Source organism: Mesoplodon densirostris, chromosome 6 (assembly GCF_025265405.1).
Source record: "Mesoplodon densirostris isolate mMesDen1 chromosome 6, mMesDen1 primary haplotype, whole genome shotgun sequence".
Taxonomy (NCBI): domain Eukaryota; kingdom Metazoa; phylum Chordata; class Mammalia; order Artiodactyla; family Ziphiidae; genus Mesoplodon; species Mesoplodon densirostris.
The window spans coordinates 25,517,242-25,544,564 of NC_082666.1; the positions used below are offsets into that span (position 1 = coordinate 25,517,242).

Sequence of the window (27,323 nt, forward strand, 5' to 3'; positions counted from 1 at the left end):
GTGGGTCCCGAGCCACCTGTTGACCATACTCTTCCCTCAGGGCAGGCTCTCAGCATTTGCCAAAACCCCAGATTGGGCTATGAAGACAGAAGATGGGGGGGCAGATCATGGCCAGGCTCCAATGGCTGACTCTCCAATGGCGGGACCATCAAGTTCTTGGAGTTCTAGCTGCTGGGATTAAAACCCTCCCGTCTGTCCCAGAACAATTTTTAATTATGATTTCTTGACTGTTATTAGCTACAGCTGCAGTAAACACTAATGGCAGCAGTCCTCAGCAAGACAGAGAAAGAACTGGAGAGAACAGGTAGGTGGGCTTCAGACCAGAGTCAAGGTTTGCCTCAAGCATTCGGAGGCTGTGGGCTTCCTGAAGGAAGGGCATGTCTGAATGGAACAGCAGAGCCAGATGGGCACAGACCGGGGGAAAACAGAAGGTTTTGAGTATCAAGTTATCAGAGCAGGGAAGATAAAGAAGGAGACAAAAGCAGCATCTGTGGGGGCTTTAAGAAACATTCATTCACACATTCGATAAGGATTTATCAGACTAGGCACTGGGGACTCAATAGGGACTGAAGCAGACCATAAGCAGGCTGTCAGGCTCAAGGCAATGAGGAAGAACAGAGCAGGGTGGGGGAGGTTGACAGGGGATGTGAGAATGTTGTTTTATAGAGGGTGGTCAGGGAAGGTCTCTCAGAAGGAGATATTTGAGCAGTAAATGAAGGAGTGACCTGTGCAGATATCAAGGCAAAGAGCACCAGGCAGCATCCAGGCAGTGAGAACAGCAAGCGCAAAGGTCCTGGGGCAGTGGGGGCGGCTTACAAAAGAGTGGACTGGAGGTTAGGAGGTCAGAGGTCCTTTTATTCACTCATTCATCATTCAACAGTGGCTACTACTGTGCCTATTACGTGCTGGGAATGCAAGGATGGAAACGTCCATGCTGTGAAGGAACTCAGTGTAGCTGGGAAGATATAATGAAGAGGATGACAGCTGATGCACAATGCTCACTGTCAGGCACCCTGTATGGATGATGCATCTCCTCTTAACAACCCCATGAGGTAGACCCTCTTACTGTCCCCATTTACAGATGAGGAAGGCACAGAAAGCTGGGTACCATATCTCGGGTGAGGTCACACCACTAGTCCATGGCACAGCAGGGATTCAAACACAGTGGTTTAGCTACCAGGCTTCTGCGACACACACTGCTCTGCCACTTCTCCCACTGGTGATGAGTATATGGTGAAGGGCATGAATAAGGGGATCTGGGGACAAAGAGAACAGCTGACCAGCCCAAGGGACTGGACAGGCTTCACAGAAGAGGTGCTAATGAGCTAGGATGTATGAGATGAAACAAGTCCCAACCCACACATAATCTATTATAGGTTCATGACGCCTATCACGCTTTGCTGCTGTTATTCCCTCCACGAGTCTCTCTCCACATCTGTGTGCTGCTAAGTGTTTAACAACTGGATTTCTGGGAGGGGGAATGTACGCACGAATATAAGTACATGATTTTACTGATTTAAGGATGTGTGTGCACAATTTACATATAATAATAAACTACACAATACTCTGTATTATAAATTCCATAGAGCCAATGCCTTCACTGCATTTCAGGCGTCTCACTGAATGCCTTCATTGATTTTTGCCTTACTCTTGAAGACATAGCCAATGAGTGTAGCTCCTACATGAAGGCTCACTAATGCTTCCGTTTATGTGAACAGGAGAGATGAAATGAAATTATGAAGACATATGTTGGAACTTCATGTGAGCAACTTTGCTGAATCAGATAATGGTTTTCAAAACCTTAAAGAAAATTTTCTCAATTTTTAATGTTATTCTCAATAATAACAGGTTAAACAGTTAAAGTTTAACCTGTATAATTAACACTGTCTCTGTCACTGTCTAGATGACATCCAGATGCTCTTTAAAACATTAAATCAAGCCCTAGTGGGTATTTGCTGATTTCCGTGGTGTAAATGCCCCATTGTGGTCAATTTCAACCTAGCAACATCATGTTCCTGGAAGTGGAACTGGGAAAGATGCACAGCAGTAACACATCAATACACAGTATTCCCACCACGTAGATAAAAGAGACATAAAGAACCTTAAGAGAACAGGTATTAGTAAAATGCACTAAAAATTAGTAAATAATATATTCTGTTTTAAATGCCACATACCTTTACATGTAACATAATCAGCTTAATTATAAGTTCATGCAGTTTGACTTTTTTTTGTCTTCTTTTTTTTTTTAAGCGTTTTTAGTTTTATTTTTTAAAACTTTTTGGCCGCACAATGCAGTATGTGGGATCTTAATTCCCCAACCAGGGATCAAACCCACACCCCCTGCATTGGAAGCATGGAGTCTTAACCACTGGACCGCTGGGGAAGTCCCTATCTTCTTTTTTTACACATACTTTTGTTGTTGTAATTTGACTTTAAACAGTTGTGTTTAATTGCCAGCTCAACTGTTTCCTACACATGTAACAATTGGCTCTGGGCCACCATTCCCGGCTCCCAGCCCCCCACTCTTCTCAGTCCTCCTGGCCCAGCACGAGGGCCACACTCTTCAGTGAAGCCTGCCATGGTGCTTCGTGCCTTGCTGATAACACACGTTTGATCCCACCCTGCAGTTACAATCATTTAATGTTATTCTGTGGAATGTATCTGAATCCCCAGCCTGATGAGTTATGCTGCCACTGGCACAGGTTACAGCACCCAGGGCCTGCCCCAGTCACCTTCATAGAAAGAATGTGAGGCTGAGAAGGCCACGTCGTCACCGCCCCACCACTTCCTCCAGGAGGAATGAACAGACGGACACAGGTGGGAGGATGAGCAGGGCAAAGGCTTGCAAGCAGTCCTTGACTGAGGCTACAGATTTCCCACAGAAATATCATAAAGAATGGCTATTTGGGGATAGATTGCAGGCTCTGGTCTGTGATAATCTAATGCCTGAAGGACAAGGGTCTGGCTGCCTCGGGACCCAGGAACCCCAGGAGGGAAAACTAGGCTTTCTAAGCCAGAGAAGGTAATCTAAAAAGAATTTGCTGTCAGGTCCTCCTGTTTTTATCCCAACTAGGCTTTGCAAACCTTTTTTTAATAATAAATGAGAGGGACACAAAGTGGGCATAGACTGCATAGTGCATTCGGATGACTGTCTCAACTCTTTCTTGGAAAAAGGTGGGGTACAAATCCCAAACTGAACCTGTAAGAGTTTAGATTCCTGAAAGCCTCTGAGGTGGGAGAGTTCATGGGTAGGGAAATTAAGACTCCACACAGAAAACAGGGGGAATTCCTTGGTGGTCCAGTGGTTAGGACTCGACGCTCTCACTGCCAAGGGCCTGGGTTCAATCCCTGGTTGGGGAACTAAGATCCCACAAGCCCCATGGTGTGGCCCCCCCCCAAAAAAAAAGAAGAGAAAAAAACATTATATAAAAAAGAGAAAACACAGGGAAGAATGGGGTTGCTAGTGAATCTCTGAAGCTTTTATAAATGATTGCACTAGATATCACAAAACAATAAAAGCAGCCCCAAATAAAGCGGATGCCAATGGCAGTGTACATTTATCAACTCAGTACAGACCATATAGCCTGTGCAGTTGATTTCAACTTATCACTTGCTGGGCAGAACCTGCTCTGCACTCCCTCCCAGTAGCTGCAGCAAGATGCCTGCAAATGCACTTGTGAGGACCACACACACAATGAGAGTTTTCTCCCCCTCTCGGATTTATACTCCTTGATTTGCACCTGCCTGGGCCCCATCTCTCATCAAAGCCCTGCTCCCTCCTCCCCCATCCCTGCTCCCAGGAGCCACCAGAGGGCAGTTGTAAAGGATGAGCTTCTTCTCTCCTTTATCTTTTATATCTTCACATCTTTATCTGGGGCCTCACTGCACAGCCTCCACTCCTGCCCGGCTGTCCGGTCCATTTTCCTTTCCTCATCATCCCCACTCATGCAAGTTCCAGTGTTCTCCTGGTTACATCTCCTGCTTTTGCTTGCCCTCCATCCACTTCCATTCTCCTCTGAGGAGCTACTTCTCTCCCTCTCCCAATCCACACAGACCTGATCCCAACCCTGGCTCCAAAGGCAGACACACTCCACCCTTGGGGACACAGAGATAGTCAAGGATGGGCAAACAACCCAAGTTGTTATAGATATAGCCAAGACAGGGCAATGACATTTACCTCTGGGATTTTGCTGGACCTACTAAGAAAGTAGCACTCTTTCTGCTGGGGTTGCTAAGTTAGTAGGAAGAAGAAGTAAGCATGAAGCTGCTGGGGGTATCCTTGCCACCAGTTGAAGAGAGCTTACCTGAGACATGGAGAGAAACACTCCCTAAGCACCTGGATCCAGACACGCCTGAAGAACACCCTAGATATTTCCATTATATGAGCCAACAAATTATCAGTTTTGGGTATTGTTTTTGCTTAAATCAGTTTGAGTGGAGATTCCATCCCTTGCAACTGACAGAATTCTGATTTGTACAAGGCTCAGGGAAAGGTACATAACTGGGGTTGGAGAAGCAGTTCTACAGGTGTTTGTTTGTATATATAAACAAAACTCACCTACATTCAAAAACTACTATACATCTTTTAGGTATGTAAGCTCAGTGAAGACAAAAATATAAGGTAGAATAGGGAAGGGGAAAGACAGGTGTTTTTGTTTGACTGAAAAAACAATAAAACACCTGACCTAGGATGGCTATAGCAAAGAAGGGCACCTGCTAGGTTACCATGGTGAAGAGGAAAGGGTGGGCTTTCAGGACCCGGGGGACTCACCCTCATCAGTGAGGGTGCCGCTGCTGGAGCCCCCGCTGCTCTTGGACTGCCGGTGGGATGAGGAGGAGGACACGGAGGACTCGGCTGCCTGCCCTTTGGGAGAAGGTGAAGGCGTGAGCGTGGGGGAGGTGCTTTTGGAGGTAGTAGAAGTTCCAGACGGAGGCCTTTTGCTCGTCTCCAGTTTCTGCTGAAAAGAATAAGACAAATACAATCTTGAGCCCAAATCAACTGAGTCCTTTGCCCATTGGGAGGGAAAACAACTCTTTCATACGAGGACTGGTGAGATTTGGGGTTTCTGCATTTACTCTTGACCTGTGACTGAAATTTTAGAATCCAAGCTATAAGCCCTCTTTATCTGTCTCTGTATGTCTGTGTGTCTGTAGTTTAGAAAGGCCTTTATCCTTCATTGTGTAAATGTGTAATATTTTCTTATTTCCAGAGGGTATTAATAAATTTGATTATAAAGTCAAAAAAAAAAAGAGAAGAAGACAAATACATAAGCCATCACCTGGAGGGTAGACATGATTCAAACAGACACCCACGACAGGGAACACTGGGGATATTTGACTCAACAAGATATCTAACCAGGACTATGACATCTACTTAAGAAAACATGCAAAGCAGAAACAGTATTATCAAAACAGTTACAGGAAAATCCTCCCCTGGAGCAGAGAGGCAGGGAATGGGATGGAAAAAGTGGCACATAAGGAGCCAGAAAACCCGGGTCCTAGTCCTGCCCCTACAGCTGCAATATTGTGTCCTTGGCTGAGTCCCCTAACCTCTCAGTTAACCAGCTCTAAAATGGAAGTGTGGCTTATTACAAACGAAGGCCCATTCCGCTCTTCATGCTTCTTCATCTAAACCAGTCACTTCTAACCTTTCACCACAGAACACTTATTATTTTTCCTTTGTGTGTGTGTTGCACACAAAAAGCCCTTCTTATTTTGAAATACTTTTATTGAAGTACAGTTGATTTACAATGTTGCGCTAGTTTCAGGTGTACAACATAGTGATTTGGGTAGGGTTTTTTTGCAGTTTATGTTCCATTATAGGTTATTACAAGATACTGGGTATGATTCCTGGGACTATACAGTAAATCCTTGTTGCTTATCTATTTTATGTATAGTAGTTTGTATCTGTTAATCCCATACTCCTAATTTGTCCCTCCCTGCTCCCCTTTGGTAATCGTAAATTTGTTTTCTATGTTTGTGAGTACTCTTAGACTTACAATTATGGAAACTAAGAAATTAACGCTGGGACAGTATCAGCTAAACTACAGATGGTACTCAAATATCACTGGTTGTTACACTGATTCTTATTCTGGTCCAGGATCCATGTTGCATGTACTTGTTAGGTCTCCTTAGTCTTCTCCAATCTGTGAAAACTCCTTGGTCTTGCCTTGTCTTTCATGACCTCGACACTTTTGAAGAGTCCTGGTCAGGTATTTGTAGACTGTCCCTCAACTTGGGTGTGTCTTATTTCTTCATAATTAGATTTACTTATGGATTTTGAGGTTGATGACCACTGAGGTGATGTGCCATTCTTAGTGCATCACACCAGGAGATACAAAGTATCAGTACCTTATCACTGATGCTAGCCTTGATGACTTAGTTAAGGTGTTGTCTGTCAGGTTTCTCCATTGTGAAGTTACTATCTTTCCCTTTATAACCAATAAATATTTGGGGAGACATTTTGAGCTAAATATTTTGTTTTTTCTTAAAAGTTTTGCCTGCTAATTTTAACATTCTTTGGTGCATCTTCTCTGGAGCAATTACTATTGCGACGTTCTAATGGTGTTTTGCTATTTCCCTTATTCCTTCCACATTTATTACTTGGAATTCTTCTGTACAGGAGACTTGTTCCTTCTCCTCTGATTTATTTATTCAGTTATTTATTCGTATCAGCATGGGCTTGTGGATATTTATTCTCTGGGTTATAATCCAATACTACTATTATGCCCTGGTCCCTTTTATTGGAGGGTGCTATTTAGAAACCAAAATCTGGATAGTAGGTTGCTCATGGCTACTGGGATATCACTGCTTCTAGGTCCTCTCAGTGAACAGAGCAAGGAAATATATGAAGTCTACTAACCAATGCATACACACATATCTCTACAATAAGTATATTCCTATGTCTATCAATCTGTGTATATATGTATATTTATGCATACATTCATACTGATTCATACTGATACCTCTGACTCCAATCCAATACTCACAGGATTAGTTCTAGCATTTCCCCTTTGACTCAATCTTTGACAGTTAAAAACTGGGCTCATTATCTATAATATATTTACTTATTTGTTCAACCCTAGTATATATATAAAGTGTATATGTACACAAAAGGTATATATATGTAAAGTAGCTTCACAACTGCTAGACCATAACGCCTGCAAGAAAAAAAAAACCTCGGATGAATTGGGAGATTGGGATTAACATATATACACTACTATGTATAAAATAGATAACTAATGAGAACCTGCTGTATAGCACAGGGAACTCTATTTCACTTTGCTGTACGGTAGAAACTAACACAACATTGTAAAACAACTATACCCCAATTAAAAAAAAAATCAACTAGAGCACAATGCTTTTGTACAGTTCTTTCTGTCTTTACTTTACTCTTACAATATCCATTTACATGTTTTCTCCCACCTCCTACAGTGCAGTTATGTCATTCACTTGTAATAAAACTAGATCTGTTGTCATAGTCTGCGTACATCCTTAGGTCCTGGTTGATTTTTTCAAAAATTTGCATACAGTAAAAATAACTGTTGTGTACAATTCTACAGGTATTGATAAATACGTAGAGTTGTGTATCCACCAACAGAGTACCATATGGAACAATTCCATCATCCCCCATATTCCCTTGTGCTGTCCCTTTCTAGTTAACCCCTCCCCCCATCCCAACCCATGGAAATAACTGATCTGTTTTCCACCCTTATAGTTTTGTCTTTTGTATGCTGTCATATAAATGGAATCAAACGATATGTACACTCTTTTGTCTGACGCAGCATGACGCCTCTAAGATTCATTTAAGTTACTGCATGTGTCAGTAGTGTGTTCTTTTCCATTGCTGAGTAGTATTCCATTGCATGGATGTTACCACAGTTAGTTTACACATTCACCTGTTATGAGATGTTTCTAGTTTGGGGTGTTTATGAAAAAACTGCTGTAAACATTCACAAACTGATTTTTGTATAAACAGAAGTTTTAAAAAATTCATTTGGGTAAATATCTAGGAGTGAGAGAGCCAGGTCACATGCTATATGTATGTTTAGTTTTATAAGAAACTGACAAACTTTTTCAAGGCGGCTGTATCATTTTTGCATTCCCACCAGCAATGAATGAGAATTCCAGTAGCTCCACATTCTCACAGCACTTGTAACTTAATTTTTTTTTTTAATTTTAGGCAGTCTAATAATAGGTGTAGAGTACCGTCTCATTGTGCTTTTAAGTAGCATTCCCTAATGATGTTGAACATCTTTTCATATGTTTACGTGCCATCTGCATATTGTCTTTCATGAACTATCTATTCAGATACTTTGCCCATTTTTAAATTTATTGGTTGTTTTCTCATTATTGAGTTTTGAGAGTTCTTTATTCTGGATACAAGACCTTTATCAGATACATGATGTGCAAATATTCTGTCTTGTCTGTGGCTTGTCTTTTCATTCTCTTAATGCTGTCTCTTAGAGACAAAAGATACGAATTTTCAAAAAGTCGAATTTAACATTTTTTTCTTTTATGGATCATGCTTTTGGTACTATATCTTAAACTTCCTTGCCAAATCCAAAGTCACACAGACTTTCCCCTAGAAATTTCAGTTTTTCATTTTGTATTTCAGTCTATGATCCATTTTGAGTTAATCTTTGAATTAGCTGTGAGAAATATGTGAAGGTTCATTTTCTTGCATATTTAATTGTTCCAGCACTATTTGTTGAAAAGACTTCCCTTTCTTTGTTGAATTGCCTTTACACCTTTGTAAAAAAAAAAAAAAAATTCAGTTGACTGTTCTTTGGCCTCTCTATTCTGTTCCAGGGACCTATGTGTCTGTCCTTCCCTAATACCGTACTGTAGTTTTATAGTAAGTCTTGAAACTAGGTAGTATGATTCTCTTTTTCATAATTCTTTTGCTTATTATAGTTTCTTTGCATCTAAATATAAATTTCAGAATCCCTTTCTAGATCTCTACAAAAAGAGCGAGCTGGGATTTTAATTGGGATTACATTGAATCTATAGATCAAATTACAAAAAAAAATTGATATCTATTTATTTAAGCTTACTTGATTTACCAATGTCTTGTGGTTTTCAACCTATAGATTCTTTTTTTTTTTTTGCTGTACGCGGGCCTCTCACTGCTGTGGCCTCTCCCGTTGCGGAGCACAGGCTCCGGACACACAGGCTCCGCGGCCATGGCTCGCGGGCCCAGCCGCTCTGCGGCATGTGGGATCTTCCGGGATCGGGGCACGAACCCGTGTCCCCTGCATCGGCAGGCGGACTCTCAACCACTGCGCCACCAGGGAAGCCCTCAACCTATAGATTCTGTGTATACTTTATTAGATTTATACTTAAGTATTTCATTCTCATAATACATTTTCACATAATACATTTCAAATGTATTGTAAATGATATTTTAAGTTTCGTATTTTAAAAGTCTAACTGTTCTAATTCGCATTGTTCATTGCTAGTGTGTAAAAATACCATTGGGACTTTTGTATATTGACCTCACATCCTGAGACCCGGCTGAGCTCAATTCTTAGTCCTAGGAGCTTTTGTGTAGATATTTTTGAGTTTTCTAAGCAGACAATCATATCATCTAAAAATAGAGATAGTTTTCTTTCTTCCTTTCCAATCTGTGTACCTTTTATTTGTTTCTTACCTTATTACACTAGCTATAGCTTTTGGTACAAAGTTGAGAGACTTGGATGTGAGAGACAACATCCTTATTCCTGATCTTAGGCGGAAAGCACTCAGTCTTTCACCATTAAGTATGATGCTAAGTACAGGTATCTTATATGAGGTCCAGGAATTTCTTTTCAATTCTTAATTTGCCAAAAGTTGTGATCATGAATGGAGTTTGAATTTCGCCAAGTGCTTTTTCTGCATTTTATTCTTTAGTCTGTTAATATGGTGAATTACTCTGACAAAGTGTTCTTTTTGGGGTATTTATCCTATTTAGTGTTCTCTTAACTTCCTGGACCTGTGGTTTGGCATCTGTCATTAATCTGGGGAGAAGTTCTTGGTCATTAAACAATACATATACATTCCTTCCGCACCACCATTCTCTCTCTTTCTTCAGGGGTTCCAATTACTTGTATGTGAGAGTATTTAATGTTATCTCACAGCTTTTGGGTGCTCTGCTGTTTTTCTTTTGCTTTAACTTCTTTTTTACTTTGTGTTTCAGTTGGGGTAATTTCTATTGCCCTATCTTCAGGTTCACTGATTCTTTCCTTGGCTGTGTCAGGTCTACCGAGGAGCCTCTCAGAAGCATTTCTCATCTCTGTTACGTGTTTTCTATTTCTAGCATTTCCATTTGATTCTTTCTTATAGTTTCCATTTCTCTGCTGAAATTGTAACTCTTAGGACCTTGCATGCTGTTCAAATTTTCCACTAGAGCCTTTAACATATTAATTGTAGTTCTTTTAAATTTCCTGTCACGTAATTCCAACACCTGTTTCACATCTACATCAGATTCTGATGACTGCCTCATTCCTTGGGAGTGTGTTGTTTCTTGCCTTTTTGTATGTCTTATAATTTATGCTAAAAATTGGACATCTCATTTAGAATAGTAGAGACCATGACAAATAGTTTTCCTGCCTGGAAATGGGTACACCTTTCCTTTGGCTAGGCCTTTAATGCTTTGAGCTAACTACAACCCAGAGTGGAAAAAGAAGTCCCTTTCTTACGTTTTAAAAGACTTTGTCAATAAGCTGCCTATATTATTAATGAATTCTTCCTTCTGCTTTTTCTATAAAGACAGACATTCCATAATAAAGCTTCTGGTTAAGCAGGAGATAATTGGTATAACCCTAAGAAACAGATCTATCCCAGCCAAGAGCAAAGAAACACAATACTCTAGGCCTTGTGTGCAGCATTATTGGGGAGGGAGCAGATAAATATAAAATTTGGGATGCTCTGAAATATTTGAACCATTCCTCTCATCCCCAGTGTGGCAGATTGATCATGTAATGGCATCATCTCCACCCCTCCCTGGATCAATACCCTTTGCTATGTAACTCTGTGTGGTCTCCTGCAGTGGGTGTGATGACTTGGTTACTTGATTGGTTTTCAACTTATGCCTTTGACTGGTGCCATCAGAACATACCCAAGCTTGCTGTGGGCATACATGGCCCTGTTTTTTTGGTCACCCCAGCCAAAAGCCAAACATCTAAGTGATCCCCTCAGACCAGAAGAACTGCCTAGCTAAGTCAAGACTAAACTGCCCAGCCACCGATTTGCAAGCAAAAGAAATGCTTTCTGTTTTAAACCACTGTGCTTTCGGGTGGGAATAGAAAGCTGATATTCCCAGTGGGCCTTTGGGCTTCCTGAGATCTGGGAAGTGTTGAAGCATACTCTGATCCCACTCCCCCCAATTCTGTGTCTCCTAAGGCACACTTCATGTGAGAAGCCATGCCTTACAAATATCCCACCATCGCAGTGGTGCTTGTTTTAAGCAAAGTACAAAACCCAGATTCAGGAGGCTCATATTTTGAATACTAATTTCTAATTCTTCCTAAAGCAGTCTTTGAAAAGCACTTCATGTCTCCATTTTGCTGCTGGAGCCTTTGACAGAAAGCCCACTCCTGTGTCCTTGGTTTAGGGCAGTGGTTTCTAAGAACTTGGGCGGGGCTGGCTGCAACACTCTCTGGGGAGAAAGACAATTCCCCTAACCCTACCCTAAGAGTTTCATTCAGTGTGGAACCCAGTAATCTGAATTTTTAAATAGCTCCTCACGATTACAGCATATTCTTATGTTAAGAATATCAGGTGATCATTAAACTGAATCGTTTCCCCAGTCTTCTGTTTCCTGAATGCATCTTTAGACACAATTTCCTTTCATCAGAACACACTTGTATATAGATTAAATGATAGGTGCATCCAAGTGAGGTAATAGCTAATATAATTTATAACTTAGGTGCCTACCTATTTCCAACACCAATTAAAGGAAGCTAACAATATATAACACATCTAATAAGACCATCAAAATAGAAACAGAAAATTTTAGACAACAGAGAAGAGGAAAACTGTATCAAAATTCTAGAGTAGCAGATTTACCTTAATGAGTAGCTGAGTTTCCTAGCAACAAAGGCAAAAAGTGAAATATGCTAATTATAGAATTCTTATTATCTGATGAAATAAAATGTATCGAAGTATCAGTAGAGACATTTTTTCCGTAGAGGTGAATTCTAAAAGGAACTTAATTACATAAATCCTATTACACAAGTAATTTTGAACATAATAGAAAATATGCTAATGTATAGAGAGAAATTTTTTCTGGAGTTATATTGTAAAGAAACTAATTACACAGGTCCAACTGCGTAAGGGACTTTGATACAAAAAGAGTTGTATGACCAACAGTGGTTGGGCAGAAAATAAAGACTATTTCTCATACATCCATTAAGACATCAATCTCTGGAGGCACTTCTGGGCAAAGGTCCAAGGGTGAGGCCTTCAGATGATCTAACTTTTCTCAGGGAGAAAGCTTAAGACATCTAGAAAATAAGATGAAGAGTGTGGTTGTGCCTGGACTTGGGGTCCTCTCAGAGGAGGAAATGGGCTATACTGCCCCCACTGCAGGAGCACCTGGAGAGCCATCTGGTAAAGGAGCCAGTTCACGCTCATGACTAGGTACCCACACTCTGGGGGCTCACTCCATTAATCAGCCCCGGAGGAGGGACTCAGGAGGTGGAGGGGGCAGATTCTGAAGACACTGGAAGACCTCCCCTCCCAGAGGCATGTAGGGTTTTCCACGCATTGCAAATCCCACAGTTTGCTGCCAACGTGGTGACTGCTCTGGGGCTGCACTAATGGAGGAAAGGTGCCAGAGCAGGGAGGTGAGGCCCTGGCTCTGTCCTGCCCACCAACCTTCCTTTAGCTCCTTTCCTACACCACACTCTCATCTCCGGCACTCTGTACGTGCCGACCCCTCACCCTGGGACAGTCTCCCCCTTGCCCCACCCTTGCCCCTTTCATCTGGCACTTCATCCTTCAGAGCCCTGTCTAGATGTCACTGACGCCCTCAAGCCTCGGCAGAAACCCAGCTGTGCCCCACAGCATCCTCCCCTCTCCACGACAGACCCTACCACACCAGTGTGAGACGGCTGTGTCTGTAGTGACACCCTGAGAACGGTCACCAAACCCCTGGTTCACTGCTGGATCCTCACTGCTGGAAGTGCCAGGCACACAGCAGATGCTCCAAAGATGTGGACAGTGGATGCATACGGAAGGAGTACAAATACTACTGCTACGACTGTCAACAGTAAGAGCTGACACTTACACAGGCATACCAGGTACCAGCCCCATTCTAAATGCTAAAGTGTGAGGCTGCGATTAGAACCCAGGCAGTTGCTCCTGAACCCACACTCTGAACCCTTTTGCTCTAAATCAGTGAATGAAAACACATGCCGTGTGAGGCTGGATGACCAGTACAGGGCTGGAGAACTTAGTGCTCACCCCAGCATCGCACCACACCTCAGCACCCCTCCCACCTGGAGGTATCCTGGAGATCACGCGAGAGGTGAACACATGTGTGCAGGAGACCAAGGGCACAGGGTATGATCTCGGCAACCACCCTGCTCAGAAAGCCCAGGTGCGGCCAGATGGGAGGTTTAGTCCTATCCCACGACGGTGGCACCGCCTGTGCTCCCCAGGCGTGGACCATGCTAGAACAGGACCTGTGAGCGTCAGAGGAGCAGACGGAAACAGAACAAGCACCTTGCCACCAGGAGCACTGCCGCCTGCAGAGGAGACCAGGAGCTCAGACGGGCTGGAGCCAGGCGCTGGCCCAACGGGACTTGACCGATGGCTGGGCTTCTGCTCAGATAATCCGGCTGCTTTTTTTCTCTGGGCAGCGATCTGGGACAGAACACTGTCTATGCTTCCACCTGAGGAAACAGGAATAGGAATGACTGCCTGGGTCCAGAGCACTGCAGTGCGGGAGGTGGACATCAGGTGCCGACCTGGCTGAGCCAGAACCCCGTTTCCCAGACCCCTGCCCCTGGCTCTGGGTCAGGGCTAACCACAGGAGGCCTGTGCATGACAACTGGCAGGTGGACGGCCATCAAGGCTCCAGTTTGTCTTCGCTTTCCCCCGAGCCACGGCCGGTTCAGTCAGCTGCCAGCGGGCACAGACAGCACGCCCTGCCCTGGGTTCCCCCGGCAGCCCCGCTGCAGCGCCTGCCAGCAGCTCCACGTGCTGCCACACCAGGGCTCCTCTGCCATCATCCAGCCCCCGCTTCTGGATCTCTACACCCCCAGCTACTCCCACAGTTGTGTCAATAACTTTCTCACTCCATAATACTCAGGGGGTTAGCTTCCCTGACTGAATCCTGACTGCCAAGTTCCCTCTCCCTGTTTCCCCAAACCTACCAGCAACCTTGAATTATTATGAAGGAAAAGGGGAAAGTGATAATATCCAGAGCACGGGAGGGCACTGGAGGGAGAACACTGATAACTGACATTTATAGAGCACTTACTAGGTGGCAGGCACTGCTGTAAAGCCATTCTGGAGGGCAAAGTGTAAAGCTTCAAAAACAGACAAACCCACTGACCCGGCCACCCTGATTCAAAGGCACTTACATTAAGCAAATCACTAAGCAAGCAGGCAAGCGCAGAGCTATGGAGCCATTACTTAGAGTGGGATCTACAAGAGCAAAAATCTAGAACAGCCTTGGTGTTCAACAAGAGGGAACTGGTGAATTAAAACTGACACCTCGGGCTTCCCTGGTGGCGCAAGTGGTTGAGAGTCCGCCTGCCGATGCGGGGGACACGGGTTCGTGCCCCGGTCCGGGAGGATCCCGCATGCCGCGGAGCGGCTGGGCCCGTGAGCCATGGCCGCTGAGCCTGCGCTTCCAGAGCCTGTGCTCCGCAACAGGAGAGGCCACAACAGTGAGAGGCCCGCGTATCACCAAAAAAAACCCAAAAAACAAAAACTGACACCTCATATGAGTGGAAGGCTGTTTGGTTATTTAAAAGATGCCGTAGCTACACGTGTACTGGCATAAAGAGGTGTTTACAACGTGGTAACGGGTACAAAGAGGGAAAAGGTTACAGAGCAGACTACACTGGGAAGCCAGCCTGCTGGCGTGCAGGTCCTGCCTCTGCTACTTTGCAGCCGTGTGACCCTGGGCGAGTTATTGAATTCCCCTGAGCGCCAGTGCCCTCCTCTGTAAAGTGAAGAGGACACCTCACAGGTTGTTGGAGGACTGAAGGAGATAATCTATTTAAAGGGCACTGTGCCTGGCACACACTAAGTGCTTAATAAATTATTATTATGCTTTCATAAATATGCATTAAAGTACTTTGCGAAGATATACACCAAAATGTTAAGAATGATCCCTAGTGGGTGAGATTATACTTTTTTTTTTTTCTTTATCTGGTTTTCAAGCTTTTCCATTAAGAAGCAGGCATTCCTTATGTAATGGCATAAAGCAGGGTGCCTTCCTGCAAAGCTGGCTTTGGTTAATCCTGGATGCCCTCGGGGAGGACTAGAAAATATCCTGTAACCAGCCTCATTACCTATTCCCATATTCTGGTGTTTTGTTTTGTTTTTTATAGTATTTACTATCATCAGATTTTTTAAAAATTATCTGTTTATACCAGAATACAACTTCCTACAGAACTGACTTTGAATTTTTTATTGCTAAATGCTCTATCACCTAGACATTGCCTCACATCTAATAAGTGGTCAACAATATTTGCTGAAAGAATATGGTAAACAAATGTAATGATGTGAAAAAAATTAAAATTAAAGAAAAAGAAAGTATGCCAATAAGCCCAAAATAACTGTGGGGCAATTTGCTTTGAGTCTTAATTGTCTCTGGGCAAATCTGCTGTGTGTCTCTGGGCAAATCTGTCACCCACTCTGAGCTTCAGTTTCCTTATCTGTTCATTGAAGGGTCAGGATGAGAAGATATCTAAGGTTTAATCTTCAAGGATTTTAAATACCGCAAAACACCATGTATTTCTCTTAGTTTCTTGTAAAATTTTCCAAGAAAATAAAGCATTACAGACTATTTCTTCCCCTCCCCTGCCCTAAGAAAATGCATAGAAGAAACTATGAATTGTGAATTCACTGCAAAATCCTTTAGGCACATCAACGAGAAAGACAGGTTGTATGCAGTGGTCTCTAGGACTGTCCCCAGTTCACACCCTCAACCCCAAGGGATCTTCCCACCTCCCCAGAGTGGCCTGCCTGGGTCCCCACCTGAGCGGTTGTGCAGCTCCCCACCGTGCCTGCTCATGCCTCCTACCCCACTGGAGCCACCAGAAGAATGAGGTGAGTGGTTGAAGTTTCCAGAATTGGCAGGAGAGGCTGGGCTTCTGGAGAGAGACGGAAATTTAACTGGTCTGACGGGAGTCTGCAAGAACAAGGTGGATATCACAGTTAGGGTTTGCTGTTCATTCCTTCCGATGCACAGATCACAGTGGTGAGGGACCTGGAGTTCAGTTGGCCCATCCCAGCTGGTGCTTGCATCCACTGGCACGTCCTTGCCCACTGGTGCTCATCCTGCTAGGAGTCCCCCAAGGGATGGCAGTTCCCATCTATCTGCTGACAACTTGACCGACCATTAACTCAGGCTGAGCACCTGTGACATCGTTTCCCACAGGTCACCCACCTGCTCCCATGTGGTGGACTAATGTAAACCCACTCTGTCCATTTTTAAGTACCTCCAGCCACCAGGCCCTTGGTCTCCAACTAGTGATTTGGTATTACGACAGTCCAGGAAGGCAGCAGCAAGCAATGGGGGTCAGACAGAGACGGGGGCCCTGAGGTTCTCCAATCACTCGACACAAAGCGGCAGGGTCAGGCCCTAAATCCCTGTCCTCGGTTTGCCCATTTACTGTATCTACATTGTTTACAGTCTACACATATGGAGATCAGCTCCCATAACGAGAGGGACTACCTCAGTATATCACAGAGACACACTGAGGGCCACCAAGTCAGAAACCACTGTGGTCAAAAGGAGACAAGTCACACTTTCTGGTTGCAAGAAAATACTAGTAGCACACATAGCTGTCTCCCAGTGTTGAGCTTGGTCCTGGACCTGTGCAATGTAGTATGGAACTTGATTAGAGGCCAAGAACCTAATTTCTGGTGCCAGCATCCCCGCCCCAACTTGGCTGGGTGACCTTCAGCAACTGACTTCCCTTCTCTGGGCTGTTTCCTCATCTACTAAAGGGAGGGGTGGATTAGATCAGGTCTTCAACCTGTGTTCCCAGGAGAGGGGCTCCCATTTTCACTCCACTCACTCTAACATTTTAATCTGCTTACATATTAAGTTCTTTGGTAGGGTTTCATTAGACAAAAGAATATCACTCATTTAAAAGAAAATAAAAAGCTTCAGCCCCCCTGGATTAGTGGGTCTCAGGTCCCTTCTGCCTGCAACACATCACGATGTCAGTGAGTGGTGACGTGTAAAGCATGTCAGCTGGACAACTTACGGTGTCTGTGCTCCCGCCGCCCACAGGTTGCCCCCTGCTGGCTCTCTGGGGCCGCACAGTCTTCATGGGGTCTGCCTTCCCGTTGTGACATGTCCGGGACCGATCAGAGCTCCACAGCTCAAAGCTGGAAGGGGGTAAGAAAGGGGGGATGACTGCCTTCAGCTTGTCGCTTGGGAGTCTGGTGAAGGGGGCTCCATTCCGAAGCTGAAAAAGACAGGCTGTGGGTTAGGCAAGCTCCAAGAGGGCTCCCAGCTCTGCGAGGAAGACTCCAGGTTTCTCCTGCTTCTCAGAGAACGGCAGCACTACCTACCCCTCCACCCAAGCCAGAAACCCATATGATGTCCTCAGCTCTCTTCCCAGCAACCAAGCGATTCCCACATCTGCCCTGCTCCAACTCCCAGGTTCTCTTGCGTCTGTCCACAGCAGAAACATACAACAGGGGCGGGGAGTATGGAGAGTCGTGGGGTAGCCAAGAGGTGATACGTGTGCTGTGATGGGGCAGCACAGGGGAGGGGCCACCTCTCCCTGCAGGTAGAGAGGGCATCTTGTGGGTGGGGGGGCACTTGAGCTGAGCCCAAAGGACAACAGAGAGGTTGGGGGAAAGGGCACTGCAGACCGAGGGAAGAGAATGTGGAAAGGCCTGGAGGCAAGACGAGCAAGACCAGCGCGCAGAATTGCAAGGACACTGGTGTGACCAGAGCTGGGGGTTTCAGGAGGGGATGAGGGTACTGAAAGGCCCAGGCTGGCTCTCTGTGAACCCAGCCAACCCTCCCATTCCCCATCCCACCACCTCCTTCCTACTCCAGCCACACCTCCCACTTCTGACATCTTTAACTGCAATTTAAGTTTTGAAAATGTGATTTGGGGTCAGTATAAAATCCACACAATGATGACTGGCGGATTGTCAAGGAAAAGCTTTCACACAGTCCAAGCTAACTTTAATTAAGAAAAGACAGTGAACTTGATGCCAGATGGTGCTTTGCAGGGAAGGGCATACCACAGCTAAACCTGCCTCGGGAGCCAGGCAGGTGGGCATCTCCGCAACGATGGCTGCAAACGCCCACTCAGCAGAGCACCCGTGGCCATCCTCCATCTGCCACGGGGCAGGCAGGCACACTGGTGCCCTCTAGAGGGCATGAGGAGGTGGGACAGGAGAGCAACAAGATGGGAGGGTGGGCATCCTGGGTTCCCACCCTGGCTCTGTCCTGCTTTTCTGAGAGTCCGTGAATAAGGGCTGTCCCCTCTGGGCCTCGACAACCTCATCTGCCTAAGGGTATTCATCAGAGCTGTTAAAATAATGAAAAACTAGGAAACCCAAAGTCCAGAAGGTCAGTCTTAGATAAAGAGATGAGGGCACAGTCCCATGAGGGAATGTTCATCTTGCAGCCATTGGATGTGATGGGACCAAAGAGTGTTTCTGACACAGAAAAGATGGTCATGACAACCTGTTAATACACCAGGTTCAGCACGATATGGGGAAGATAACAGTGCCTGACCTGGCATGGTTGTTGGGGATATTAAGTGAGTGAATATATGTAAAGTGCAGCAAATAGTTAATAAGCATTTGGCTGGTACATACTTAGTGCTGTGTTAAGTATTTGTTTATTATATATAACACGATATCATATTCACAGATGTGAAAAAATGATTAGGAAAAATACTCAAAAGATATATGCCACAAAATGTCAATCATGATTATATCTGGATGTGTGATCAAGGGCAATTTTACTTTTCTTTATACTTTAACTGCATCTTCCAAAATTTCAATAACAGCATTTCTGTCTTCATACTGAAAGTAATTATTGCTATTTAATAACATTATCAAATGTTGGGCGGTACAAGTCCCACAGTCAGCGTGCAGACACCAGTTCACGCCTATTACACAGCAGGGCAGCGCGGGCAGATCCTGGTCAGGGCTCCGCAGGTCCCGGGGCAGCTTAGTCTTTTGGGGGCCCCTCTGCTCCCTTCTTCTCTCCAATACTGCCCCCTCCTGGCCAGCCTCCAGATTAGGGCCTCAGAGCTAAAGGGACTTGAGCCCAACTCCAACCAGGAGACTCTCACTTCAGAGAAGAGAAATGAAGCCCAGAGAAGTGAGGTAACATGTCCAAGGTCACACAGTAGATAAATGAGAGCTCATTCTGGGCCAGCCACTACGTGAAGAACTTCCTGGGGATGATCTCATTAAAAAACCACAACCATGAGAGATAGCATCCCCTAAGTTAGAGAAGGCTAGCTATCACCTAATGTCCATCCTCGATATCTTCCTCAGCAGACACACCTGATATTTAGATGGGCACACGACCACTCGGAACAAAGACTTCATTTCCCAGCCTCCTGTGCAGTGTGAATGGGCCATGTGACTAAATTCTGGCCCAATTAATGTAAGCAAAGGTGATGTGTGAGTTTTCAGGAAACTTCTTTAAAGACACCTGGCATGTGCCTATGGTCACCTCTTCTCCCCTCATCTCTCCTGTCAGCTGGAGTGAGGTAGTAATGTACAGAGCTCTGGCAGCCATCTTGGACCAAAAGGTGACCTTGGTAGTAGTAGCCATGGCTGGGAGACCAACAGGTAAAAGGAGCCTAGGTCCCAAACTCTATGGAACAATGAACTAGTCTTGAACTTCACTTACTTGACAGAAATGTGATGCTGTCATACATTTATGCCAGTTATTTGGGGATTTTCTGTTACTCAGAGCTGAGCCTAATCCTGATACATCTCTAATTTATAGATGAGGAAACTGAGGCCTCTCTCAGGCTGGAGACATACCCTCCTCTCTGACTCCTCTCTCCTTGGCTTTCCATAACCAAAAGGGTGAGTTCAATGTCACCCATCAGTTCCTATCCCTACAAGGCCCCTGTCCTCAGCACTGCCTCCCTGAGAACACGATCGGGGATTACCTCTGGTTGCTAAGCACCAGCACAGCCTTACCTGCAATTCAGGGCTGGTATCTGTCCTGATTTCTCGGTGCCAGAGATATACCCACTGTTACACATTTTGATATCGACCCCATCTGTAACCACCACAAAGACAAACGCCTACATCCCTCCTTAGAAATCAATCCCCTAACGATTGGTAGAGACTTGAAATGCTTTTAGAAAAGCCCCACACTCACCATGGTTGTCAATAACACATCTTCCTTTTCTCCTCTTGTGCTCCCAGGACCTGAGAAACAAATAGAAGTTTCCTGAAATGACCCCCCCACAAAGAGTTCACGGCATGAGGACAAGTGACCAGGTCAGCCTTCATCCTGGAAAACCAACTCTCCTGAGTGATTAAATATTTAATAATAATTGGTATTCTATATCTGAATAGAAGGAAAGCACTTAAAAGGTACCTTAGAGTGTGTTTTCAGCTTTTCCATAAACCACTGTCATGCTGGGTCAGACAGTGGCACCTCCAGCTCAATAGTCTGTCTCAAACAGTGGTGCCAAAGGATCTAGTCTGGGTGTGGGAAGTCTGACTGTTAGAAGGGATCTGATCTAATTGACGTCCCAATCAGTGTGGGAATCTCCTTCAGTGCCCTGGCAAAGTCATCCAATCTGTTGAATACATCCAGTGGTGGGGAGCTCACTACCCCCAGCCCAACCCTGGTAATTCACTCTATTTCAAAACACTGTCGGTGCAAGAGCAATCACATTTGGCAGGTGGGAAAATCACCAATCGAAGGCAAGAGAGAGGCAGTGACTGGCCAGTGGTCTCTCAACAGGGCGTGTGGGACAGGAGCCTGAGACCTGTGCCACCAGCTTTCCCATTCTACCACACTGACAGCAATTATGTCCCTTCTTTGCCAGACCAGCCACTCTGCCCCAGTGTCACATTCCAACAGCATCTCACCTCTGGCATCAGCCCAGGAGGTGGGACAAAGGGAAGAGGATGAGGACAAAAAGGTTCAGGGTTTGACCATTCTGGAAATTCTACCACACATGCAACTTCTTCTTACCATTGTCTTTGGTCGTGGGGGTCACGTCGGGGAGCCCAGAGCGGCTCGTCTTGTCTGGGGGGGGCGCCCTCATTGTGGAGTCCAGTGCTGGCTCTGGCTCATCACAGAAAGGCAATGGCTGGTTGCTAGACAGCCCACGGGGCAGTGTCTGCATCAGTTTGAGCTTCCGGAACCGATTGGACATTCGGTTCCACCAGGACTGCCAAGGAAGTGCAGAGCAGAAGTCATGCCCCAAGAACACCTAGCCCAGGGACAGTGACCACACGCCACACGTGCTTCCCCCCCCCCTCCTGGGACCACTGCGGGCATTACCAATCAACCTTATAGCACCCTTTCCCAAAAGCCATGGTTCTTTCTAAATCCTTCCTGACCCAGCCCTTAGGGGGCCTTTCCAATAGGCTGGAGTTGGCAGTGAACCCTATTTGCTAACCCTCTTCTAATCAATCTCCTTATTGCACAGATAGAGAAACACAGACCCAGGGATATCAACTTGCTCAATGTCTTACAGTCGAACAGGGACAGACAGATGGACACAGAGGCAATACCAAACACGTTAACATCTATTACTGCATAACCTCCTTCCCCCTATTCCAGTAACAATGTGAGAGGTGTCAGGGTGTCCACACCAAGGCCTGGACCATCTGCTCCTGTAGCTGATGCCTTCCCACCTAAAGAGAGGACAGGTGCCACACCTAGGGTGTCTACATAATCCCACGATAGCTCAGAGGTTATTGGCACAGTGCCAAAGGGAGGCTGTGAGGGCCTGGCCTACAGAGATGGCAGTGAGGCAGAAATGAAGAGAACTATGCAAACAACACTGTGAGGAAGAATCCAGGGGCCTGAGTGAGCGATGAACATGAGAAGAATGCTAAGTCTGCAGATCTGAGAAGGTGCTAGAACCCCAGCCAGGACAAGAGAAAAAATAATTTTGATTTCCAACAAGCAGAGCAGGGCTGGGAGGATAAGAAATTCAAAGAGAAACATTCAGCTTGCAGTTTAGAAATAGGCAACTGGAGCTTGGTTTTGAGGTTTCCAGAAGAAGCTGACGGGGGTCTGTGGACCGCAGGGAGATCCTAGAATGGTGCAATCAGCAAATACTTTCCACACTAAAGCACAGGCCACAGACAGATAGCCTGGAAGAAGAGGTGTTCAAGGTTGGCCAGCTCAGTACTACATCATGCAAAAAAAATGTTTAAATTCCCTACATTTATAAATTGTGTCTCTGCATCAAAATCTGGGTTTCTAGCTTCTCCTGAAAAAGATGGGAACATGTGGCAACATGGACACACATATTTGCAAAGCAGCGACTAAGGCCACTAAGTGGTTACGATCACCCCAGTTTTCCCTGGTCCCCACCATTCCCTATTGCTCACCTCCAGCTTACTTCCTGCCCCTACTGGGGCCCCCACCCCAGCCTACACCAGCCCTGGGTAACAAGGAAGCGGCAAGCATCTCCCCCCTTCACCCATTCTGGCCTGGCTCTCTGACGCCATTTAAGACAAGAAAAGGCAAACCTTAAGTCCGCCTTTGTCATCAGGCAGCACTGGGACACTCCAGGGCTGTTGGACCTTCGAGTGGGGTGGGGGTGGTGAGTGGCTGGGCCGGCCTTTGTCTTTATTCACCTGCATGCAGACAGATGCCAGCAGTCGAACAAGTTCCGTGTCTATGGACACAAAAGGCAGCATTTTACCTGCAAATATGTCGGTTGGGCCATGGGGTGGGGGCCCAAGATGACCCCCATCAGCCTGAGAACTCAGCCCCACAGCTCCAGAGCCTGTTACTCCAGGATCAAGGCATCCCTGCCTCTCCACTGGCTCTTCAAAAGGTGGCAAACAGGTGAGCAGGGCTTAACCCACTTAACCAGAAATAAAAGCCAGAAGTCTTGTCCTACCAGGAAGGCAGAGGGGTGGTGGGTTTTAAAAAGTACAGGCTCGGGACTTCCGTGGTGACGCGGTGGTTAAAAATCCGCCTGCCAATGCAGGGGACATGGGTTCGAGCCCTGGTCTGGGAAGACCCCATATGTCACGGAGCCGTGCACCACAACTACTGAAGCCCGCGTGCCTAGAGCCTGTGCTGCGCAACAAGAGAAGCCACCGCAATGAGAAGCCCGTGCACTGCAACGAAGACCACTTGCTGCAACTAGAGAAAGCCCGCGCACAGCAACGAAGACCCAACGCAGCCAAAAATAAATAAATAAATAAATAAATAAATTTATTAAAAACAAATAATAAGTAAAATAAAACAGCTGTTGTTTTTTTTTTTTTTTTTTTTTTTAAAGTACAGCCTCTACAGCCAGATGACCGAGGTTTGAATTCTGCCTCTGTTCCTCCCTGGCCATGTAACTGCAGGTAGATTAAGAGGTGACATTAGTACCGCCACATAAAGGTATCTGGAGGATTTGAGGTAATTCCTAACATACAGTAAGTGCTTAAGAAAGGTCAAGTAGTATTAGTTATTATTAACTCAACTAGGCTATTGAAAAAACAACAGGACTGAGAAAAAAATACTACCAACTATTAATAATGCTTTTCTCTTGGTGACTGTTTCCTTTTTTTCTCTCCAAGTGTTCAATAATAAGCATGTGTTTCTTCGAAAATTTCAGGCAAAAACTTCATTTGAAAACCCACTAGGAAAAAGAAAATCCATTGGGGTAGATTGTTTTATTGGGAAAGGGAGTGGGGGCGAAGTGGGGGGCGGGAAGAGACACAGGGAAAGAGACGGGTCTGTCAGAGGAAAGCGTGTGTGGGAGGAGCCCAGGGTCCCCGGGAGACTGATTCTGAATGATGTGAACCCTAGGCAGGTGACGAGCGAGATCACTGCACTTGGGTGGACGGCGCTACCTCTCCAGCAGGGCTCAAGTCCTCCCAGACCCCGGGCTCCGCCCCTCTACAAGCAGACGAGGAGCTCTGCTGCCCTCACTGCTCTTCAAGGATACAACAGGACCAGCCCGTATCTGTGATGCGTGGGGCCCGCAGGCGGGGAGGGTGGCGAGGGAGGTGATGCTGGCGGTGAGGAAGGGCACTCGGCCTGCCACCTCCACAGCTAAGGGAGGTCGCAGAAGTCCCTCCACCAGACACCGAGGAGGCAAAGTCCTCCCCTCCACCGCCAGCTGCTTAGAATCCGGCTCAGGGCTCAGAGCCTGTGGGCCAGGAAGGCCTCCCAGCTTCTCCCGCTCTGGGCTGAAACTCGGGGGTCACAAGAGAGACAATAGGTAAGACAGACCCTGCCCCCTGAGCTGGCTAATTGGAAGCCCCAGGTCCCAGAGGAAGGCCTGTCAAAGTGGGGGAGGGTCTGAGGTGCCAGCTGGGGGCTTAGTCATGACGACACCTCCAGCACAGGACCCTTGACCTGGAGCCTCCACCTACACAATTAAGCCACGGGGGGGTCACTGCTTCGTCTAATTCTGCTCGTGAGAGGGGCCTGTTTCCTCCTGAGTCAATCAGTTTCCGGCTGGGAGCACAAATACCAATCTAGGATTTGTGCGGACTGCCAAGGCCTTCCCTCCTGGAGACTCCCAGAAGGCTGGAGGTGAGAGAGGCCTCAGGGACTACCTGGTCCCAGCTCCGCCCTCCTTGGAGGGAGTGAAGACTTGCCTGAGGCTGTGTGGGGAGCTCTGGGAGTTTGAGAGTGGCTTCCCCCTTGAATAAGCAAGTGCTTAATCACAGGTGATTATCTCGATTCCCAGCCAGAGAACCCGGCAGGCTTAAAACTCTTTTCCAGAAACAACCCACCAGGATCACTCAGCAGCATCACTAGGTCAAAGGCCGTGTACCCGTTTTTTGCACGAAGAGTGACATCAGCTCCTTGGTTTAGCAGATATTTGACAATCTCCTTGTTCCTGTGGAAGAAAGAAAAAGCCAGAGTGAGACCCACTGAAAGGGAGAGCATGGCCTTGCTTCTGGGCAACATGGGTGGTGGCTTTAACCACAGCAGCATCTCTGCACCTGTAAAAGGGCTTGGAAAGCTGTGTCTCCCAGCCCTTGTTCCCTACACTGTGGACAGCCATGACAGAAATCAAAGCCTGAGTGCTCCTTCCACAGACAAAACAAAAACCAAGGGCTCTGCCCCCAAACTACTGGCCCCCAGGACCACATGCAGGCCCTGCCCCTCCAGCCCCAAATCAGGACTCCTGCAGCTGAAACGTGAAGCCTCCCGCAGGCCAGGGTGTTTGGTGCGGAAGTCTGCGGCCTATCAAATGAGGAAAGAAACCACTTCAAAAGGACGCAGGAGACTGCTCTGATCACCTGAAGCAGGACAAGGGTGGAGCCCCTAATTTGGAATCAGATCACTGAGCAGGTATAAGGCTGCATGCAGATCCCTGCCTCTTGGTCAAGCCCACCCCAAGGAGGAGGCATCCAGGAGGGCAGAGGGATGACTGGATGAGAAGGGATTCAAAAGCACTAGTCGACGCTGACGCCTATGCAAAACGAGGGCTAGGACAAGCCTCGCCATCAGACGAGAAGCCAGTGGTACAAATGGCCGATGTTCATTCCCAACAGGGGCAACAGGGGGGCTGCTATATACATCAATGTGAAATTCCAAAAGAACTAATCTGTTTGCTCAACTGAAACTTATCTTTCAGTATAAAACCTTCCTTCTAGGGCTTCCCTGGTGGCGCAGTGGTTTAGAGTCCACCTGCCGATGCAGGGGACATGAGTTCGTGCCCCGGTCCGGGAGGATCCCACATGCCGCGGAGCGGCTGGGTCCGTGAGCCATGGCCGCTGAGCCTGTGCGTCTGGAGCCTGTGCTCCACAAGGGGAGGGGCCACAGCAGTGAGAGGCCCGTGTAACAACAACAACAACAACAAAAAAAAAAAAAACCTTCCTTCTGCATGGTTTCTCATGGCCACAGGTGAAACTGTGTGCCAAGGCAACAGGAAATCTGGACACAAAGGGTAGGAATGCAGGACAGACTGAGCCTGCGTGGCTTTTAGTCTTGAGTGCCTCAACATCTTCATAATTGGGGGGCTTATCTGTAGCATCTCGGTACCAGAAATCCATCAGGAACCCTATTTCAGTCCGGGACACCTTAGCCTCCCCACTGAGGGAGTGGAGCTGGCACTGACCCGTGGTAGGTGGCCTGCATGAGGGCCGTCCAGCCATGCACGCTGTCCTGCTTGTCCACGTCAGCATGCCTCTCAACCAGTAGCTGCACCAGAGGCAGCTGCCCCATGACAGCTGCCAGCATCAGTGGGGTCGCCCCATCCCCATTAACCAGGTTCACGTGGTTGGGGTCTTCATCGGCAATCTCTTTGACCAGCTGGAAGTTTCCTGCAAACAGAAGCAGAAGTCCTGGTGATCCGTGGGCCTGGTACCGCAGAATTATTTACCCAGTGGCTTCATGTAACAGATGTGCTAAGCCAGCCTCTGCACTGGGCTACTGGGCATCGCAGGGGCTACAAAGATGAGTCAGAGGTAGCCCGCACTCTCAAATCCTTCCGTCTAGGAGGGATGGAGGCAAGCACACAAACAGCTTTACCAAAAGAGAGACGTTACTGATATCTTAAAAGAATGGTGATGAAGGGCAATGTGCATGCAGAAGGAGAGCTCAGATCTCCCTGAGAGGTGAGGATAAGGGCGAGCTTCCTGGAGGTGGGGTGTCTATTTCAGGAGAGGCAATATTAGGCTAAACAGCCCTTCATTACAAAGAGAGTGGAGTGGGTAGGTGGGAAGCCAGGCATTTTAGAGGTAAGTAAAAGCCAGGACATAGCCACAGGGTTTAGCCGGAGAGGCACAGGGGGCCTGAGAGAGCAGTCTGGAATCTGTGTGTAAAACAGCATGACTATCAGACTCCAGGGTCTGAACCTCCCTGGGTGAAACTAGAGTCAGAAAACAACAAAATGCCTGTTTCTTTCTCAAATACTCTGGGTGGCCTTGAAAAGGACTGTAAGCATTAATTAGGTTGGAAAAAAATAGCACTGTATTCTTAAACATCCAAAAAGATTTTC

The 27,323-nt window shown here is 46.4% G+C and overlaps 1 protein-coding gene across 2 annotated transcripts in view; it reads right to left on the reverse strand.

The window, feature by feature from the left end:
* Positions 1 to 27,323, reverse strand: part of ANKS6 (ankyrin repeat and sterile alpha motif domain containing 6) — a 55,167-nt gene that overhangs the window by 14,743 nt on the left and 13,101 nt on the right. Inside the window, exons 4-12 of one of the 2 annotated variants that reach the window (XM_060101300.1) lie at positions 26,442 to 26,646; positions 25,108 to 25,214; positions 22,891 to 23,039; positions 21,377 to 21,575; positions 20,549 to 20,598; positions 17,436 to 17,639; positions 16,198 to 16,351; positions 13,708 to 13,877; positions 4,772 to 4,955 (exon numbers count right to left, since the gene is read on the reverse strand). In XM_060101300.1, coding sequence (XP_059957283.1) covers positions 4,772 to 4,955; positions 13,708 to 13,877; positions 16,198 to 16,351; positions 17,436 to 17,639; positions 20,549 to 20,598; positions 21,377 to 21,575; positions 22,891 to 23,039; positions 25,108 to 25,214; positions 26,442 to 26,646 — 1,422 coding nt within the window. Of the gene's footprint in view, positions 1 to 4,771; positions 4,959 to 13,707; positions 13,878 to 16,197; positions 16,352 to 17,435; positions 17,640 to 20,548; positions 20,599 to 21,376; positions 21,576 to 22,890; positions 23,040 to 25,107; positions 25,215 to 26,441; positions 26,647 to 27,323 lie in introns of both variants that reach the window. The other variant, XM_060101299.1, reaches the window with a different exon arrangement.